Genomic DNA, 21,424 nt, shown 5'->3' with positions numbered 1-21,424 from the left:
CTTGGCCATAACATAATGCCTTTTTTCAGGACGTTTATTAAATTGTGATAAATAACTAGTTACAAAAGCAATATCTGGTCGGGTTCTATTTGCTAAATATAAAAGTTCACCGACGATTTCCTGATAATCAGTTTGATCTACTAAATCATCAGTAGGATCAAAACATCTATCTTCACCTTTAGTTATGGGAATATTTGTTTTCTTGCAATTTTCCAAACCATATTTTTTCATTAAAGTTTCAATGTAATGAGTTTGAGATAGACCAATTCCGTTTTCTTTTTGTGAAATCTCAATGCCTAAAAATTTTGAATCATTAGTTGTTTCTTTTAATTCAAATGTTTGATTAAGTTTTGAAATAATTTCCTTGTATAATTTCGGATTATTAGAAAATATTGCCAAATCATCTACGTATACACAAATTGCGAAAAAGTCATTATCATTACTCTTAGTAAATACGCAATTGTCAGATGCAAGTTGAGTGAGACCAATCTTTTTAAGTTCATTTTTTAACTTTATATGCCAATTTCTACCAGATTGAGGTAGACCATAAATACTTTTATTTAATTTACACACTTTATTTTTACCATATTTATCTTCAAAACCTGGAGGTACTTCCATATACAGAGTTTCATCAATATCACCATATAAATATGCAGTTTTAATGTCAAAAAATTTAACAAATAAATCCAATTTTGCTGATAAAGCAATTAATAACCTGAATGATTCAATATTTACCACAGGTGAATATGATTCAGAATAATCAACATTTTTAATTTGATTAAATCCAGCTGCAACCAGTCGCGCTTTGTAAATTTTGTTTTTATCGTTATTTTTAATTGTATACACCCATTTACTTTTTATTATTTTTTCCTTCTTAGGCCTCTCAATTAATTCAAAAACCTTATGTTTCTCCATCGAAAGAAGTTCGTTTTCCATTGCGGTTTTCCACTCGGAATATTTATTACTATTTATCGCCTGGTCATAATTTTGAGGAATAGATGATCCTTTCAAGGCTAAGTTCGCGTTAGCTGATATTTTATTTTTAATTCTTTCAGAACGACTTAAGGCAGAAGTATTTTGATTATTTTCATTTTGTGAATCAGCACTTTCTTGAGAAGATTTATGAGAAAAAGAATGTTCACTGCTTGATTCAGTTGGAGGGGAGTTTTGGGTTTCAGTTTCGATCTGTGGTAGAGTTATATTAAACTGGGTCAAATCCTCAATGTTCCATATACTACATTCATTTTTGTTTGTTAGAAATTTACTTCCTCTTAGTGATTCGTTAAATTTAACAGATCGCTCTTCAATTACAATATTTTTATCAACATCATATATTCTATAAGCACGCCTTTCTCTAGAATAACCGACGAAAATCCCACGTTTTCCCGGAACATTAAATTTATTTCGGAATTGTTTAGGTATATGAAAATAAACGACGCATCCAAATACTTTTAAGTAGTTAAGTTTTTGTTCTTTTCCTGACCATATTTCAATCGGAAGATTCTGTTTATTTTTACGTGGTGTTAGATTAGAAATGTGTGTGCTAAAATTTATTGCTTCAGCCCAGAATTTTAATGGTAATTCACTTTCATATAATAATGTTCTCGCCCTTTCTACTAATACTCTTATGGCTCGCTCAGCACGTCCATTTGACGAAGGATTATACGGTACTGTTTTTTCATGTATGATTCCGTATTTTTCTAGAAAACTATCTATCTCGTTATTCACAAATTCTAGACCATTATCAGTTCTGAATCTTTTGATTTTCTTATTCATTAAATTTTCATATCTTTCTTTAAACATACAAAACATTTCAAATACATCATTTTTATGCTTTAAAAAATAAGAAAAGTACATCCCAGAAAAATCATCCACTAGTACTAAAAAATATTTTGAATTTCCTAATGAATCACAATTTATAGGGCCTGCAAGGTCCGCATGAATTAACTCTAATACAGAATTACTTTGTGCAATATTAATTGTTGGATTACTCTTATGAGTTACTTTACTTATATCACAAGATTCACAATGATAATTTTCAAAATCTTTAAAATTTATGCCAATAACATTTTGCATTTTAACCATGTATTGTGGATTTAAATGACATAGTCTTTTATGCCAAATATTATAAGTATCCAAATTACTTACTTCATTACATTCTAACTCAGAATTATTTACATCATTATAATCAAAAAATTTAGGTGAAATGTTATTACACGGTTCCATTAAAATTTCAAAACGATTGTTTATTTTTACAGCTTTTAAAACACTGCGATTATCATTAGTTAAAATCAAAATATCATTACCTTTAGATTCAATTTTATAACCTTTATCAATTAATTTAGATACTGAAATTAAATTGTTTCGTAAGTCTGGTACATATATTACATCGTATACTGTTAGATTTTTACTGCAATTATCAACTGTTGTTTTAGCTTTTACAATACCGATTCCTTTTGAAATTAAATTTGACTTCTTACCTGCTAATTGTATTATTCCATTAACATGATTTAAGTTTTCAAAAAAGTTTAAATCTTTTACCATGTGTGAAGTAGCACCAGAATCCAAAATGAAAACAGTTTTGTTTTTACCGGTAGCACTAGAGTTTATTTGGTGTTGTTCTTGTTCTGCGGTAAGAGCGAAATTTTCACTAGAATGTTTATCTTGATTTTCAAATGCACAATGAGCGTTATTGTTTTTGGTTTTGTTCATGCCCGATTTATAGTTCGAAAATGTTCTTTTTTCTTGAGATGGTTGGTTTTGATTTCCCTCGTTCTTGTTTCGGAAATAGCAGTCTTTAGCTAGGTGATTCGTTTTATGGCAGATGAAACATTTCTTCCTGCTTCTATTTTCATATTTATATTTTACTTGGAATGCTTCTGCTCGTCTAGGAATATCATTTCTTAATCTTGATAAGATGTTTTCTTCTTCACGCAGTATTTCTAAAATTTCATCCATTTGTTTTTCACGTTGGGTTTTCGGGATTTCTTCTATTTTTGTAAATTTTCCTCTTAATCCTCTAACAGTATAATAAACAAGTTCTCTTTCAGAAATTTGCAGTCCAAGTGATGAACATTTCGTTTTAAGTCCTCGTGATCTTGCAATATAGTCTGACACATTTTCATTTTCTTTCATTTCAAGATTTTTTATTTCGTTACTTGCATCGATTTTTCGATCTTCTGTTTTACCAGTAAATGTGCTTTGAATTTTTTCCCATAGAATTTTTGCGTTAGTTTCGTTTGCGAACTGAAGACTTTGGTCATCAGAAAGCGATAGTTGTATGTATGCAACTGCGTCATCATTGTTTAATGTCCATTGTTCCCGCAACTTTGGATCAACGGGGGCTTCTTCAGTTAGCACATTAGCTATTTTCTTAAGTGTCAGCAAAGCCTTGACTTTAATACTCCACTGGTAAAAGTTCTCACTGTTCAGCAGTGGGATACTCGGCAGATCCCTGTTCATTTTGATTTTGGAATCCAAACGATGTAAATCACGGCGAAACTAAGTGAAACTTTTTACTGCGTCATAATTTTCAAAACCACAGCCGTGCTGCCAACTGTAGTCCGTGGATCGAGATTCAGACAGAAAGTAAAAGTTTATTAACAAAAAGCAGACAAACACATACAAATTTAAAAAGAACGCCATCTGGCGGTATAAAAAGAAAAAGACTTCGTAGCTATCCTTCCCAGGGAATGACAACATAAGCAAAGTTAAAAAATAACAGAATTGCACAGGTACCGGCTAAAGGGTGTCATATTTGAATAATTGTTTTTAAATATGTACCTTAGTTTTGTATATTTTAATAAAATGAAATTTTTAATTCACACTTAGAAGCTTTAGATGGGGGGTTTTTTTGTTACGAAACATTCTTGATTATTTTCTTCAAATTCAATAATTAATAATTGCCTTTAAAAAAAAATTTACAATTTTAATTGCTCTCAAGCAAAATTATAATTTACTGTTACAAAATAAAATTACGACCTTAAAGCAAAGTTAAGTTTTTGTTTATGTTCTAGAAATCTTTGAAAAAGTTTTTTGGTACACGGAAAAAAAATTCTGGTAGAACTACCGTATCATATGGTAACGATATTTGGAATAAAAAAATTTACACTTCTGATTAATAGAACCAAATATACGATATTTCAACTTTTATTTGGCAACAGTGTTTCTAGTTAGAAAATTATAGTTCCCATTTCCATACATTTAGCAAAAAATACAAAACTGAAAAGTAAATTTACAGAACAAATGGTTTTTGAGCCATGCTCTAAGGTATCATGAAAAATTTATCATATTTTGCCGCATTTACCAAATTTTATCAAGCATTATAAAACCATATTTTACAGTTAATTTTACCAAAATGTAATTATCAAAGCTCTTAGTAAAAATTACTGAGATTTTAGTATTCCCATAGAGCTAAAAACACGGTAACTTTTAACATATTCTGATAATTTTGACCATACTTTTTTTTTCTCATTATGTATTTAAAGAAAGAGTATTGTGAAAAAAAATTTACTTTTAAATTCTAGTTTTCAATGCTCTTGATTATATTTAAAAATTTGTTGCATAATAAATTTTTTTTTCAAAACCTTATCTGACATGGAGACATGGTATTTGATAAAAATAAAACGTGAAATAATATGAAAATTATTTAATTCATAAATATTTACACTAACTATCTTTTTTAAGCATTGTCATGAATTTTAAGCATTGTAATTTTTAAGCATTGTATCAAAAATGCATGTAATCTCACTATTTTGAAAGCTGGGATCACACGTATTAACACGGATATCGTCATTACTATAATAATTCATGGAAACTGCAGAAACGAATATCTTATTTAAAATGATGAATATCGCTTTGTGCCTCTAAGTAAAGACACGTAATTTAATATAAATTAAAGACACGAAATGAAGACACGTAATTTAGCTTACGACATTTTACCTAAAATAAGCAGGAAAAACCGCAAAGCGACTAAGGCGTTCGGAAATAAGATTAATTTTTATTACGATGACAAAATACATATAACTTCCTATTCCCGAAAACATACATAAAAAGCTCCATTGGTTTTAAGTTTCTTCTTAAAAAATTCTGCCAATTACGGAATTGTAGATTGTTATTAATAGTTTAAGTGATAAATTGTATCTTACTTTTTAGATAAAATGATCCATTTAGAAAGCAGTTTGATGTACAATGAATTTATAAAAAAGTCTCAAAAATGGTCATCTTCAATGGATTCTTTGGAATTCGCAAAGAGGATGGACAAAGAAGATCCTCTGGGAGAGTACAGAAAACTTTTCAACTATCCGAAAAAGAAGGATATTAGCGGAGGTATGTTTTTTAGCTCTTCCTTCTGAAATCTCAACTCACTCAAATCTATTCAGAACTAGTTGTCTTCGGCGGCCACTTGGTTTGCCTTTCAAACATACAGTGAGCCAAACAACCTTTGATTTAATGATTTTTTTTTGCGTTAAAATTCAAACTTAATGATTAAAAAGAAGTTTATCGAGGTCAGAAAATATGATTCCAATATATTAAATGAATAATAACCAAGAAACTGAATCACGAAGAAATACTTGAGATTTAAAGACTTTCATAAACATCATTGAATCGATAGCTTGGGGTGGGTTCTGGTCTTCTCGAGGAATCTCTTTCATGCTAACCTGTTCTCAGCAACGATTTTCCATCCAATTTTACAGTTCAGTACGAAGAAGTCCTTGGCTACAGAATCGAACAATCTGAGTTCGGATCTTCCCCTTGGTCGATTTTCAGATGGCCTAGTCATAAAAAGCCTTTTAGATATACATTCATTCGATTACAGCATTAGATGGATAGCCCGTTTCATCCTTTGAATTTTGATATATTGAGTAGTAATATATTTTTTATTAATTGCTTAAACTATATTTGCTTGAAAATATTGCGAGCAGTAATAAACGTTGACATGTTTCCAGCGCTCAAAATAAACTCCCATTCTCCAGACTCCTCAAGACTCATTCACATCTGGCGAATTCTGAGAATGGGCATTAGACTTAAACAAATTGAACACAGTTTATTTTATGTTATTATATATTATACACAAAAAATAAGTTGAATAATAAGTTATTATTTCATTATTATTTTAATTATTAATTATTGAATAGTTATTTATAAATTAATTACTACATCATCTTAATTCATGTAATTTTAAACAACAAAATTCAATGTTTTAGAGAATTATTTAAAATAGTTTCCCAAAGAATACAAAATTAATAAAGTGACTTTTCCCCGTAAATTTATACAGTAATATTTATTTAATTAGAGTAGTTCAGTGGTTTTACGGTAGTTATAACTGTAAAGGTTATAGTATATCATATTTAAATTACATCCGTAATTTTTACAGTATTATTTATTTAATTACAGTGATTTTACGGTAATTATTACTGTAAAATTTATGGTACATCTGATTTTTGTTCTGTAACATGTCCCGTTAAAAATGGATTTTACTGTAAAACCGACAACCTGAGTACCGGTACTTTTTACCATAATTTAATCTGGAATTTTTTTAAGTGAAACTTAAAATGTACAATTTTTTATGTGAAGTATTTTTGTTTTAAGTTTATTATAATTAATGGAAATTTCAATTTTTTGTAGTGAAGGTTTTGTTAATCACATTGAAATAGATTCACATCAGTTCAAAGCTTTCTATTTTACCATTGTAATTTTTATTGCTATTATTCATTTTCATAAATTGAAATCTATTGGAAGAATAATTTGAGAGCCGAAAAACTTTTCTGACACACACTTTAAATGCTTTGATTAAAAAAGACGATTTGAACAAAAAAAGTGTCTTTCTTTTCATTTTTTTTTTCTTTCCTTAAATTATTATTGCTATCGCATCGGCTGCGGAATTAATAAGACACTCGCAATATTTCTTTCTTTTTATTAGATTCCTGTCGTCAGAACTTGTGTGATATGAATGCAATAAAATATTATATAATAAAATACGCTTCTTAACAGAAACAGAAATATAAATGAACAGAATATAACAGAATATAAATGATATAAATAACCTATCGAACTTATTTAGAAAATATGCAGTAAAAATGTCAAGGTTTTAAAAATGCAATTACAATTTCGCTTTAAAATTAAAACTTAAGCTAATAAGGAAATGTTAATAATAATTGAAATTTAACTATTCTTAATAATTTATGATAAATATTAAACTATGTAAAATAATATCTGTTAGGCCCATATTTTAAATTATTTGAATTGTTGCCGAGTCACAATAATCAAAAAACACTTATAATTTTTCTAAAAGCTATCTGATATCTAGGTCACCATATTCATGATCACGATATCTACGATCACTACTCATCTAGGACACTAAATATCATTATCAGATTGATTTTGCTCCGATTGAATTTCATTTCTAGAAAGAATTAAAACTATAAATTAATTTTCGAACATAAAAGTTCAGACTTTTCTTTAACTAATTGAATGACCTCCCGTTTTTTTTTCTGACCCTGAGACAAATAGCAAAATGTTGCAAGGCCTGATAAAGATTACCTAAGTTATCGAATTTCCTTCCTTTTCTTTGTTTTTTAATATTTATCGCAGTTTATTTCAGAATTTTCGAAAGCCTGACTTGAATATAAATGAATTACTTACCTAAATAAAGTGGGTTTTTCTTTATAAAGAAGATTCAGATATTTTTGACAGCCAACAGCCTAGATTTATTGAAAGCTATGATTGCATTTACCAGTTGATTATATATTTTATCCCTTAATTAAATATAGTTACCGGTAATATTTATTATATTTTCATCATATTATTTTTTAGTTTCCTTACAATTTTGATTCTGTCAATTATTCAAATTCAAAAGCTTGAAAGTGCTCTTCTTCATTTATTATATTATGCATAACCCTATAATGCTACATTTTTATTAAGATATTTAGTCATCGTTTTATCAACTTTTAAACAGTAAACAGTTACATTTTCTTTTTTATAAATTATACTTATTAATTCAATTCAGTAATTTATTCAATGTATTGTTATTGGAAAAAAATTATAATTAAAATTTTTTATTTCAATTTTATTGCAGATTTATGTAAATAATTTCATAAAAATAACCTTAATATTAAATTAATAATGGATCATTGGTTAGATACAAACCTATTACAGGTTTTAAATAAAAAATCAATACTGGTTAAAAATGCTAATTTCATGGAGCCTTAGGATTCTGCGAAATACTATTTGGGAAACTGCCTTAGTATATCAGAAAATTTTAAAAGGATATTTATTATAATTACCAATTATTAGTTACTTAAAGTAGTTAATTAAAATAAGTAAGTTTTTTAAAGTAAGTAAACTATTTTAAATAATTGTAAATTATTTAAAAACAATTCTTACATAGCTTTGAATTCTATAGCTAAATTTATCTCATTCTAACTTTATATAATGTAATGCTATTTTGTGGTTTGAAAAAATGCTTGCCGTAGTATGATTATTAATGATAAGTAAACAGTAATTTGTCATATAAAGATGAAAAACGTGTACAATAAAAGTAGCAACTCAGGCTGACTCGTTTATTGTTCATAAACAGATTCCTTTATCATGTTAACACATTTTTTCCTGGGTTTTATACGCCGAACCAAAACAAGATAACTGTAGAACACCTGCTTTTAAGAAATTTATTGTTTTAAATTAATGTCTGTTTTATATTATCAGAGTTGTCTAGTTTTAACATCTTTCGTCGGGAACATTTTTCGAAATTTGGTGCTAAAAAATGGATTCTGAGAAATTTATATTAACAAAAATAATAATAATTATTAATATTATAATTATTTTAATTCTTATTATGATAATAATAGATATTATTATTAATGAAGCACATTCGAAGTTTTCCAAAAAGATGTAAATCTCACGATCTTGATGCACAAAAATCACTTAAATAAATAAATCATTAGGTCAAAAAAAATAATTAAAAAATAGAAAACCTAATAAAATGAAAAGATATGTAAAATTATAAAATTAAAACAAATAATTGAAAAATAACAAATAATTAATAATTCGAAACAGTTGACACTCCTTAGGAGTTAAAAAATAAACTGCTTTGCAATACGTTATTGGTATTATGAAAATTTACAAGAAAAAAATAGATTATTTTCAAAATGTACACTTACGTATGTCATTTTTTTTTATAATAAATAATTATTTTAAATCTTCATAAATTACGAAACTATTCCAATGTCAAGACTAAAAAACATATCTACATTTTCAACACTATATTTACAACTTAACTATCAGTACTCACGCTTATCGATTTACAAATGATATAGTTACTTTATTTTTCCAACGCAATTTTTCTTCAATCTTTAAATATTTTTGCTCTTGAATTTTTAAGTCCAAGGTTGTTTTTATCAGGCCGTAATGACTACGAATTATCTAAAATTATCGTACTAAATTACTTTCAGATTCTACAATACAATGCACGAGAAAAAAAAGTTTAAGCTTGAATAATTTATAGTATAAGGAAGGGAAAACATGGCCGAGACATTGATTATTATCAGAAAGTGTGTAATTTTTACTTGTAGATCAACTACAACAATTAATTTAAAATATTACAATAATCGGACTTATAGGCTCGAGGGTAAATGGGGGTAAAGAAAAGTCGAAACGTTGGGTCTCTTTAAAATACCTTATAGCATTTCAAAACTTCATTGTTATTTTTTGTAAACTGGCACAACAGTAGTAACTAGCTACTAACTCGTAGATAAACTCGTAGACTGGTAGTGGTTAACTGATAAACAAGCAAATACACTCTATAAGAAAAAAAATCGACGCACCAAGAACGCACTAAGGAGCTCAAAATCGACGCTCGATCAGGCTGGAATGATGCCGATTGGGGACGTATAGTCTTTAGCGACGAATCCCGCTTCCAACTGCGTCCTGACGATCATTGAAGACGTGTTCGGACATTGAAGACGTCTTTGGAAGGCAGGATCCCCCCTCTGCCCTGTGCTTATCGCTCAGGGCAGAGGGGGGATCCTGCCTTCACTATTGCACGCCACACCGGCCCTCAACAAGGCATTATGATCTGGGGTGCCATTTCCTTTGACAGCCGGACCCCTTTGGTCGTCATTAGAGGTGCACTTACTGCACAGCGGTAAGTCGACGACATCCTAAGACCTGTTTTGCTATCGTTCCTTTTGCAGCGCCCTGGGCTGGTCTTTCAGCAGGACAATGCCAGACCACATACGGCACGTGTTGCTATGAACTGTCTGCAAGCTTGTCAAACTCTTCCTTGGCCTGCCAGATCACCAGATCTCTCTCCCATCGAGCATGTCTGGGATATGATGGGAAGGCGATTGCATCTGGCACGAAATGTTGATAATCTCGTTCGACAATTGAATCGATTTGGCAAGAAATACCGCAAGAGACCATCCGGGAGCTTTATCGGTCCATGCCACGCCGTGTGGCAGCTTGTATCCAGGCTAGAGGCGGGTCAACACCTTATTGAACTTGTTACTGTAACTCTGCAATAAATAATTCAATTGTTCTGAAATTTTAATCATTTACTATTCTGTACATTGTCTTCCTATCCACCAATTTTCGTTTCAATCGGACAACTCCTTCTTGGTGCGTCGAGTTTTTTGGTATAGAGTGTAGTTTCAGTTTTAGATAGTTGATCAGACGTTCTGAAATTGTAGAACTATTTCCAAACTATTAATGTTAGCTAGTTCTTAATTATACAGAATTATGCAAACATTAAAAATTGTGTTAGATACGTGCTTTGTGAATTGTTTTAGACTTGGTATTAATTAAACACCTCTTTTTTTCCTATTTTAAAAGTGTGCCTCAGAAATATATCAGATGGTGAGGAAGAATGCATTTATTTATGTGGGCAATCTTTGGGACTGCAACTGAAATCAACTGAATCGAAAGTCCAGGACGCACTAAACAACTGGGCTATAAGGTAAGATATTACTATTTTTCATTTCTTGTCTTTTGATTTTTTTTAAAATGAATTTTGAAAGCGTTGTGAATAACAAATTCATTCTTAAAATCATTGTAATGTAAACAAAATTTGCGTGCAAAACTTATGTTTACAATTTCATTTATTTAAAATCTTCAGGGGAGTTGATAGCCATTTCACGGGAGAGTTTCCGGCAGCCCTGAGTGACCAACCATTAAAAGAACAAATGGCAAACTTAGTTGGTGAGTTTTTTTCCTTCACGCTATTATTATTAAAATTTACTTAAAATTATTATGCTACTACTGCATGTGAATAAGTCAGAAAATCATATAAAACGCCATTTAATTGTCCCATCGCGAGCCATTTGAAATCACGGCAAAATTTACCACATTTCTGAAAATATTTACTTTTTAATACTTCATTATTTTATAAAATCCTTTGCAAAATAGTTGGCATCATAGTAATTACATTAACATCTGCTGTTTATTTTAGAACATTCGTGAAGTATACACAAACAATAATATTGTTTGCTATGATCTTTTACAATTAATGGAAAATACGATATAAGCATCTTATATCGAACTATCATTCATCATCACTCAATAAATGTTTGATTTATCAAACATGTTTTCTTTACTTTTTAGTTTAATATGATAATAACTCTGATGTAAACATGATGCTTCATTGTTGATAAAATTGAAAATGTTGAACGCAGTTCATGTAGATGCACATTTTATCGCTTTTTTAAAAGAAAAATAACTTTAAATATACAAAAAATATGATGTCATGATTACAATTTCTTATCTAAAGACGATGGGATGAGGCTAATCTAATAAAATTTTTATGCAAGAAGATTTGATTTTGTTGCTATCTGAAGTAGTCGAAAGATAATAACCTACAAGTTTCATAGTTTTGACAGTTGTTATCTTAATCACGTGTTTTGAAAAAACTCGTTCTTCACCGTCTCTGTCATCACACAACGTGTGAAACAGATTTTGGGAGTTACAAAAACATTAGTAGAAGTTATTGGAAAATACAAAAAGAAGAAAGAGAAATATCCTCGAAAGAGAGAATTCTGATGAGAAAAATCCCTCTAGTAGAAGCTTTAGTTAAAAATTGATTTTATTTTAAAATTATGTTAAGAGTACAAGGTTTAATATATTTAAATCAGACCATTGAATTCATTACAATTCACTAAATTAGAAATTTTAATGGTACAACTTATTTCAAGCAATAAAAACATTAGATGTAGAAAAAACTGAAAAATGTTGGAAAAAATAAAAATGAGGAAGTAAACGCTTTAGTAGCGTATTACTTTCAACAATAAATTGAAACTACAACTGACTGAGATATTCAAATTAGATTAAATAATATATAACTTATTTTATATCTCAATAATTCAGGGATAAACTTCGCCTAATTAATTTTTCTTTTTCAAAGTTTTGCAGAAGGAATGACATAAAATATTAGTTTACATGAAAAGTTTTGAGGACCACTTTTTGAAAATGGGAGAAGAAAAAGTTGAAATTTTTGATCAAATAAAATTTGGTCAAAGAAAAAATAAATATTGAGTTTTTTTAAGCATGAAAGAAAGAAAAAAAATTGTTTATTACAAACATTTTCACATTAACACAAGGAATAGCTAGACACAATTTATTGTTTCTTTTTACTCTTTTTCCTACCTACTATTCCTTATCATGTATTAATACAACATACAATTAGAATATAGAAATTAGAAGAATAGAAAACTATACTATTTTACTTCATATTGCAAAATTAATCGTTACCTTTATGAATGTAATAAAACTATATGATTTTTTAAAGATGTTTCTTGCATTTTAACGAATAAAAGAAAGCAAAAAGAAAGAAAAAAATATTTGTGACATTTTTCATCAGTAAGAAAAATAAACTTTAAAACATTTTTTTTTAACATGAAAAAAAGAAAATTAGTTGATTATAAATGCAAATATTCTCATGATCAAACAGGCAGTACTCGAAACGAGTTTCTTCTTCTTGTACTTATCCTTACTTATGCATTCATTTGACACGTATTTATGTAACGCGTAATTAAAATATAGAAAATAGATGGATTAAAAAAAATCATACTATTTTACTACATATTACAAAAGTAATCATTACTTTCATGTATTTAATAAAACTAGTGGGCTGCGCCCCCTGCTCGCTAACGCTCGCCAACCCCCGAAAATTGCTACGCAATGTTATATGGTTTGCTTCGCAAACCAAGCTCGCTTCGCTCGCTACTAACTTAGGTACATTGCAAATGCACAAAATTCTAAGAATTCAAAACAATCATTCAAATCCATATAACAACTTTTTTTTCTAAAAAAAATTACATCTTTTTAGTAAATACTGAGTCCTTAAAATAAATTTGAATTCAAATAAATGACATGTAATTCATTAAATCTATTAGAAATGTGCTATAGTATAAAATCTTAAGATAAAATTTCTAAAACTGATATCTCTTTAAAAAGGTTAAAATTTCGGCTATAATTAAGTCTATTAAAAATTGAAATAAGTGAATTGCAATGGAAAAACCTGCATAAACAAATAAATTCTAGTAAAACAAATAAATTCGTGATATAAATAAAAAATTGTAAAATAAATTCGTAATACTTAAATTCGTGAAAAAAACGCTTTCGACAAAAAACTAAAATAGAGATCTATCGACAAAGACTTCTGCCTAGCTTATGCTCTCCCTGGTTATTTCAGTTTCCGTTTTTAAAAGCGCTATATGTTGAGCCATCTTAGCTGGATTTGGCATGTGACATTTTTAGCAGCAATCATTGGTCTATTTTCTAGCGTTGCCATTCGGGGAGTTGTAATGAGGCTTTTTTTTTATCGCCGTGTAAGAGAAATATATATATAGATTATATGATATATTTTAAATATGTTTCCTGCATTTTAGGAAAAAAAAAGGAAACAAAAAAACGAGATATTTTATTATATGAAATTTTCGATCAGTGAAGAAAATAAACATTAAAACTAAAGCTTTTGAAAATAATACAAAACGAAGAAAATTAATTAATTTTAACTACATGTAACTTCACAAAAACACAAAAAATAACTTTGCAAATGGTACTAAATAATAAAATCCATCTTGCGAGTTAATAAATACTAAAGAATAAGAATAAATAGCAAAACCATAATGACAATTTAACGTACACAATACATTTAGAATCAATAAAATGGTGTCCTGAGTATCATTTTCCACAATTACCGAAACAAGTTTCTTCTTATTCTTTCCCTTAGTTAGGCATCCCTTTATCACGTATTTATATAATATGTAATTGGAATATAGACATTTGAAGGATAAAAAAAGTCATATAATTTTACAATGAAATTAATGAATAACTTTCACGCGTGTAATAAAAAAAATAAATTTTTTTTCATCTTTTGCAAACAGGAATAAAAAGCTAAGTGACTGGAGCGTTACCTTGAACTTGCTGTCCAGTTTTGTCTAAGTCTAAAACTTATCCGTTGATACTTGAGGCTATTTATTGCATAACAGTGAAATACGTATTAAAGATATCAGTCAAACGTTTGTGTTTTAAAAAATATTAATAAAAATATTTGGTTTATTAAGAGAAGAAAAATCTAATACAGTTTGTTAAATAGCGTGGTTAATTTTAGGTAATAGTTATGTTTTATCAGTTAAAAAAATTAATTGCGTAGAATTATTCATAAGGAGTGTCGGATGTTCTTCTTCAGCCCTTATTAAAATGGACAGCTTAGCATTGTTTATCTAAAAGTATTGAATTATTCAAAAAAAAATTATTGTTTCTCTTCTGATAGTGCCTTTTTTTAGCCAGTTTTATTTTTAAGTTCATTCGTCAATTGTTTTTTGAGGCCAATCTTACCACACACATAATTCTTACACTTTTATTTCAAAAATCAAGTTTTATAAAGTTTAATTTTTTTTGATGTCATGAAACGGACACGATGGACGAAGCAAAATATGTTTTGAAAATCGATTCAAAACAAGCATCAAAAAATGCTTCAAACATTCATTAAAATTGATCATTTAAAACATGGCAAGGATTTAAATCCCCTTTCACTATAAAATTTTATTTACGCAGTTTTTTAGATAAGTTCTTCTATAATCTTTCATTTTAAAAATCTTTTTTTTTTGGAAATTTCATAAAATATTCTGTTTTGTAGGGGCTGAAACAAATGAAATAGCTTTTATGAATGCATTGACTGTAAACATACATTTCATGCTGGTAAGTATTTTTACGACGTTGGATTAAATTTCTAACCTAACGTCTATTATTGCTTTTTTTTTTATTTATCAACTTTAAGAAAATATTTTTTACGAATTGCCATTCTTAAGATTTCTGTAATTACTAGATCTTATAATATTCCATCTCTCACAATAACCCTTAAACTCTTTCAACCCTTTTAACCTATTAACCCTTTTCAGGGCAGTGTTGTCAGTCTGAGAACACTTAATCCAAAAATGTTACAAACCACTAAAATTGTTACACAATGTGCTTTTAAACTTTCACCAATTTTTAGCTACCACTATTGTTTAAGCATCAAAGAGGAGGTATACCTCTTCTGAAAGAATACACTGCCTGAGGCAGCAGCTATTCTGTTGCTTGATTAAAATTTGCAACCGAAATTTGATGTTGGCTAAATCTGTTTAAAGATTCAAAGAATTGATTTTTCTTTAAAAAAAAGAAATTATACAATGAGTTAAGAATACAGTAGAGTTCTCCTACAGCGAAGTGTATCCCAACAGCAAATTTCTCCCTATTGCGAAATTTTTAATCGAATCATCAAATAGAGTTCAAAATATTCTTGGTATGACGAAATGGTTTTGACACTGTAACGAATATTTTTGATATTAGACATTTTTTAGACATTTTCGGGAGTTTATTTATTTATTTTGCTTTTGTTCGATTTTCGTCATTTCGGAACACAGTTGCAATTGAAAGTTGGAGTTTTTGAATTTTTTGAAACATTAGAAGAGAGTGTGAGAATAACGGCTGATGAAACCTCACCAACTTTTAAGAAATGGTGGGAAAATAACTGTTTTTTATCCTATAGAGATGAAGAAATCTTCAACAGCATAATAGACAACAATGAAGGTTATGAAATGAGCTGTGATTCCGAAAAAGAAGACATGATTCAGCCAAAACCACATTAGTCTGAAAGACAACGTTCATTCGAAGCAATTAAAAGAGGTTTCCTAATGAAAGGATAAGGGCTCGACTCAATTTGGAACTCACCACTGTGATTTAAAATTTATCATCATGAAATTCAAAGCAATGTAAAATCACGAGATTTTTTATTTAAAATAAGCATAAACACGATATCCTAGGATTATTTGTAACCGCCGTTGAACAGCTGACCCACTTTAGGATGTGCGACTGCCAATGTTCAACTTTGTAGCCTTGCAATTTTGAGCCCGATCTAGAAGACAAGGAAACTCCTGGATCAAGTATTGAGAGAAATTTGCCTTTTTAATGGAACTGACCCGCATTTGACAAACAAAGTCACGAGAACCTTCCACGATTAGCCTGACGGCAAGAGGACTCTAATACATGATCCGTCTACCACTGAGTATATTTCACATCAGCACCGTGGCTGGTGCGAGCCGGATGCGGAATTCGAATTAACTAGCCATCGCTGGGATTCGAAAACGGTGCACATGATTAGGAGGCGAGCGCTCTATTCCCTAAGCCACCACAGTTCTCCCAGGATTATTGGGACGAATTTTAAGTGTAGGTAATGGAGTCATCACAGTAATTCAAATCTGCATGGCAATCCATGACCGGAAACGTCTTCGCCGTTAGGTGTTTTCAGATAAGCATTGGTGGAAACAGATCTTGCAGCAGTCATTTGAGCTGTAATCTCCCAAAGAGGAGTATGCAACGTTTTACGAATACCGAGCTAGCTAATATAGATATGCACATGTTGTATTGGTTGGCTCAGAGAAATATTGCAGCAGCAGAAATATATCGAGCAGCAGAAAGATTGTATCTCGAAAGATGCCCTCGGAGAGATGAAGCGGACTGCCGAATCTCCAATCCATAACCCGGTGTAACGAGTACTTCGATAGCAATGGTAGAAACTTTGAACATCTTTTGTGATATTTTGACATATCATCTACCGCAGCATAGGTGATATCTTTGGTTAATAAATATTTCAGATGATGTCAATCATGAGTCTCTTAGTTTCTTTTACCTGTCATACTACACTCTCATGACGTTTCTGACCAAGAGTTCTGAATCCTTATGGTGTTCCCTACCTCCCTTTAAAATGTGCCCCAATAATAGACTTAATTCTAAAAGAAATTTATTGTACAGACAACGGACTTGAATATCTAGGAAAAGAATTTAATAAATTTTTGAAAATACTGGAATTTGCCGAGAACGCACCTGTGCACAACAGAGTTGTTCAATGCATAAATTTTAATATTTAATATAATATCGATAGGTGCTCACTTATGCAATCAAAACTATCCCAATCTATTTTAAATCAAGCAGAGCCAGAAGAAGCAATTAATAAATACAACGTCAAACAGATGTCCGCCTCGAAGCTTGAAAGAATATAAAACTCATTATGAAATGATTTTTGACAGAAAGTCAAGCGTTACTTTATCGCTCTTTCGGTGAAAAAGCTTTCACTTTAAATTGGAGACCCCAAAAAAGTAAATTTGATATCAGATTAAATGTATGTATTTTCATAGAATATAGTGATGAGTCGAAAGCTTACCGTTTATGGAATACAGAAAGAAAGCAAATTATTAAAAGCCGAAACGTTGAATTCATTCACAAATTCGAATAAATTTTCTGTCTACGGAACTACGAGGAAGTATATTAGCATTTTTTCTACCAGAGAAGGAAACTGAAGAAAAAATAAAAGCATTTGAGTATCACTGCTGTCTCATTTCCTTCTAATCTGATAGTGAAAACGAAACTTCGGAAAATGAATCATCTCAGCTAGATTCTTTTTTCCATAAATAATGAAAACGTACAAATCGAAGAGGATTTCGACAATTCATCTACAGAAAGTAAAGAAACGCTTAGAAGAACAGCTGGAAGACATTAGAAAATAAAAATCGGACATTGCGGAAGGTTTGTAAAAGAATATATATGAAGTTCTTATTAAAACCAGAGCATGGATTTTAACTAAAAGGTCTTAACGCATGAAAGTGATTGACTGTCGTTGGATCTTAGAGACTAAATTTGATTCTGACGGAACGATAAATAAAAGAAAATATCGACTAGTTGCTCGTGGATTTTCTCATATTCCAGGTGAGGACATCAACGATGCATTTACCTCTGTTGTAAGACCAAGCTCTGTTCGAACTATTATTGCTCATAGTGCAAGAAATGATTTACAATTTTAGAAAAGTGACGTCTTGGCTTAAGTAAATATTTTTTTTCCAATGCCCACCCGGAGAATGAAATAGGTCATACAGGCATCTGATGAGCAGACTTGTTGACCACTCTTTCAGGGGCACCATATTAGGTGGGCCAACGTTGCTCCCACAATAAGGACAGATAGTACAAAGAAGGAAAGAATATTCATGCCTAGCGCGGAATTCGAACCCAGAACCTTTCTGATGCAAGGGCAGTTCCTTAACCCCTACACAGGCCGGTCGGCTACTTGTGTAAATATAAATCTTGATGAAACTATTTTCATGAAACAAGCGAAAGGTTTCGAAGATCCTGGAAAACCTGACCACGAACCACTTATTCTCTTGAAAATCTCTATGCGTATTGTAATATGCTTATTGTGGCATATGCTTAAAGTTTGAATAAAATAATTATTTTATTATAATTAAAACAAATTAAAAAACTACGCTTCTCCCTCTTACAAACCTAGCTACTCTTCTGATTACTTTTTATTTCTTCGTTTTAAGTCCTAAACATCTCAAGAGAAAGGCCAAATGAAATGCGTTATTGATATTGCTTACCCACAGATTTATTACTTTTTGATTTTTGCACTTGAAAATATTTTACATTTTTTATGCTTAATAACTGAACTAAACGGATTTTCCTATATTTATTTAGTTTGAATATACTAAAAAAGTATATGAAAGCTTTATTGATGAGCCCGATTCTGAGGACTTCTTTCAGATAAGGAGCATTAATTCAGGATCGTTCTGAGACTGGCGGTCTCATCTCTTTTTAACAGCTTAAAAACAGAAATTTTTCGAAAGCTTTTATATTTTAAAATTTTAACGATTAAAACAATATTATGTAATGGATTGTTGGCGAAAATATCCCAAAATATTTTTTTTTTCAATAGGCTTCATTCTACAGACCAAGTGAAAATCGTTATAAAATTTTAATGGTGGAAGGAGGATTTCATTCTGATTTGGTAAGTTTCATAATTTATTCCAATTCATTCATTCTATATTAATAGATAATCTCATATTTTATATGATGTGTGATGATTGGTAAATAACAAATGATTTTCAAATGTTTGAAACACTTCTTCTAAATTGAATTTTATTTTATTTTTTCCCCTGTGCTTTGCTTAACCGATTTTATTTCCGTTTTTCTCCAGTTACAGGAGACTTATTTTCAAACGCTTTATATTGCTTTGAATTATTTTAAAAAAATTACGTCAATTAAAATATTAAATGAAGAAAAAAGCTCTGATCCACAAAATAAAGACATCCAGTTGACTTTTAGAAGAGTCGGTTCAATGTTTAACCATACTCTTGGTACCTTGAACCATAATATGGTGAAACCCTAACAAAGTATTAAAGTGAACTATATTTCTATTCATAGTATTGTATGATCAAGTACGATTATCTAGTTTAACATATCATTATATTAAGATTTATTAATTTGAACGACATTATCGTTTAGATCACTTCAAAATTTCTAAAAATACATATTTTCACACAAACTTTAAAGCAAATTCAACAGCAATTAATACCATCCAAATATTACTTTTTAAGCTAATTTAAGAAAGTTAACTGAAAAAGAATCAAGATACACAGATAAAGATGGAATCAAGCGATTTTAAAAAAGAGAAATGAGTTATTGGCTATGAATACATTTAAATCAATGTTTAAGTTTTTTAAATTTATAGATACGTTTTCTGAAATATTTTTTCTAATTTTTTCTATATTTTATTTTTAGTATGCAGTGCAAAGCCATGTAAAATTGCGAGGTTATGATCCAGAGGAGAGTATAGTGTTTTTGAAACCCGAAGAGGTAAAATATTTCAGACTATCTTCTTACACTATTAGAAAATTCTCAGAAAAAAATGGTTGCAAATAGCAATTTATTGTTATCTCTCCATATTCAATCAAAACAATCAGATCAATATAAAAAAGATGATATTCAAACTGTTAGCTGTGAGAAAAATCTTTTATTGAGTATTTTAATCTGTAAGCAACTGGAATTTTATTCGCGCGCGCCAATTAGGCCAGCAGCCAATGAGAATAGAGCGCAAGTCCTTCGAAGCTAAGCCATGTGACAAGGATTGCGAATTCATATTTTTATTTTCCAAAGTCTAATGCAGGGGTTGCCAAACTTTTTTGATCGTCGACCCCTACATAATTTTTCGAAATCTCCATCGACCCCCATAAAAGTAATTTTCTGTTAATTAAAATAAAACTCTATTGTTGTTGTTGTTGTTGTTGTTGTTGTTAATTTACGTCGCACTAGAGCTGCACAATGGGCTATTGGCGACGGTCTGGGAAACATCCCAGAGGATGATCCGAAGACATGCCATCACAATTTTGATCCGCTGCGGAGGGGATGGCACCCCCGCTTCGGTAGCCCGACGACCTGCGCGCGAAGTCGAGCACTTTACGGTAGCACAGTTTAACGAGGACCAATACCGCACACCCTCGATCCCTACGCAGACTGATCCAAGTGGGTCACCCACCCGCACACTGACCGCAGCCAGTGATGCTTGACTTCGGTGATCTGCTGGGAACCGTGTCTTAACGATCAGTCCACTGCGGGACATAAAACTCTATTAGATACTGTGTTTGTACATTTATTTTATGATTTTGAACATTTATTAAAATAATAGTACATAGTGTATCAAAAGTTTTATGAAAAATATATTAATGTTGAAATTTAATACCTTAATATTTATGAAATAATAAGTAATTAGAAGTAAGTAGAAATAATAAGTAAAGTAACTACGGATTTATTGCTTCTTAATGAATGACATGGGTGTGTCTGGTGTTTTTTTTTTTGCATGGTTCGTTATATTGGGTTCAAAATTGGTCAATTTTAATCTTAAATCCCCTCGAAACTCCACATTTAATTTATTTCTGTTCTTAGTTAAGATTGAATTTACGTGACTGAAACCGGCTTCAACCATATAGGAACTTGGAAATGCTATCATAAATGGCTGAGCTATTTCGTAAAGTTGTACATATTTTTGCATTATATTTATATTTGTCCAAAATTTGCTTATTGTTAAATTTTTAAAAAGCGTCCTTGCTTTAAATCCCCATAATAATTC

General features: G+C 30.2%; 1 protein-coding gene across 3 annotated transcripts in view; it reads left to right on the top strand.

Moving 5' to 3' along the window:
- The window catches only part of LOC107455068 (kynureninase), a 61,716-nt gene that overhangs the window by 24,729 nt on the left and 15,563 nt on the right, over nucleotides 1–21,424 (top strand). For all 3 annotated transcript variants that reach the window (XM_087166088.1, XM_087166089.1, XM_087166090.1), the window contains exons 2-7: nucleotides 5,155–5,328; nucleotides 10,828–10,951; nucleotides 11,111–11,193; nucleotides 15,131–15,192; nucleotides 19,235–19,306; nucleotides 20,080–20,154. In XM_087166088.1, the coding sequence (XP_087022214.1) occupies nucleotides 5,155–5,328; nucleotides 10,828–10,951; nucleotides 11,111–11,193; nucleotides 15,131–15,192; nucleotides 19,235–19,306; nucleotides 20,080–20,154 (590 nt within the window). The remainder of the gene's footprint in view (nucleotides 1–5,154; nucleotides 5,329–10,827; nucleotides 10,952–11,110; nucleotides 11,194–15,130; nucleotides 15,193–19,234; nucleotides 19,307–20,079; nucleotides 20,155–21,424) is intronic.

The sequence above is a fragment of the Parasteatoda tepidariorum genome, chromosome 6 (genome assembly GCF_982258835.1).
Source record: "Parasteatoda tepidariorum strain Cologne lab strain chromosome 6, Ptep-v5.0, whole genome shotgun sequence".
Classification (NCBI taxonomy): Eukaryota; Metazoa; Arthropoda; class Arachnida; order Araneae; family Theridiidae; genus Parasteatoda; species Parasteatoda tepidariorum.
This window is presented reverse-complemented; position numbering and strand designations above follow the sequence as displayed.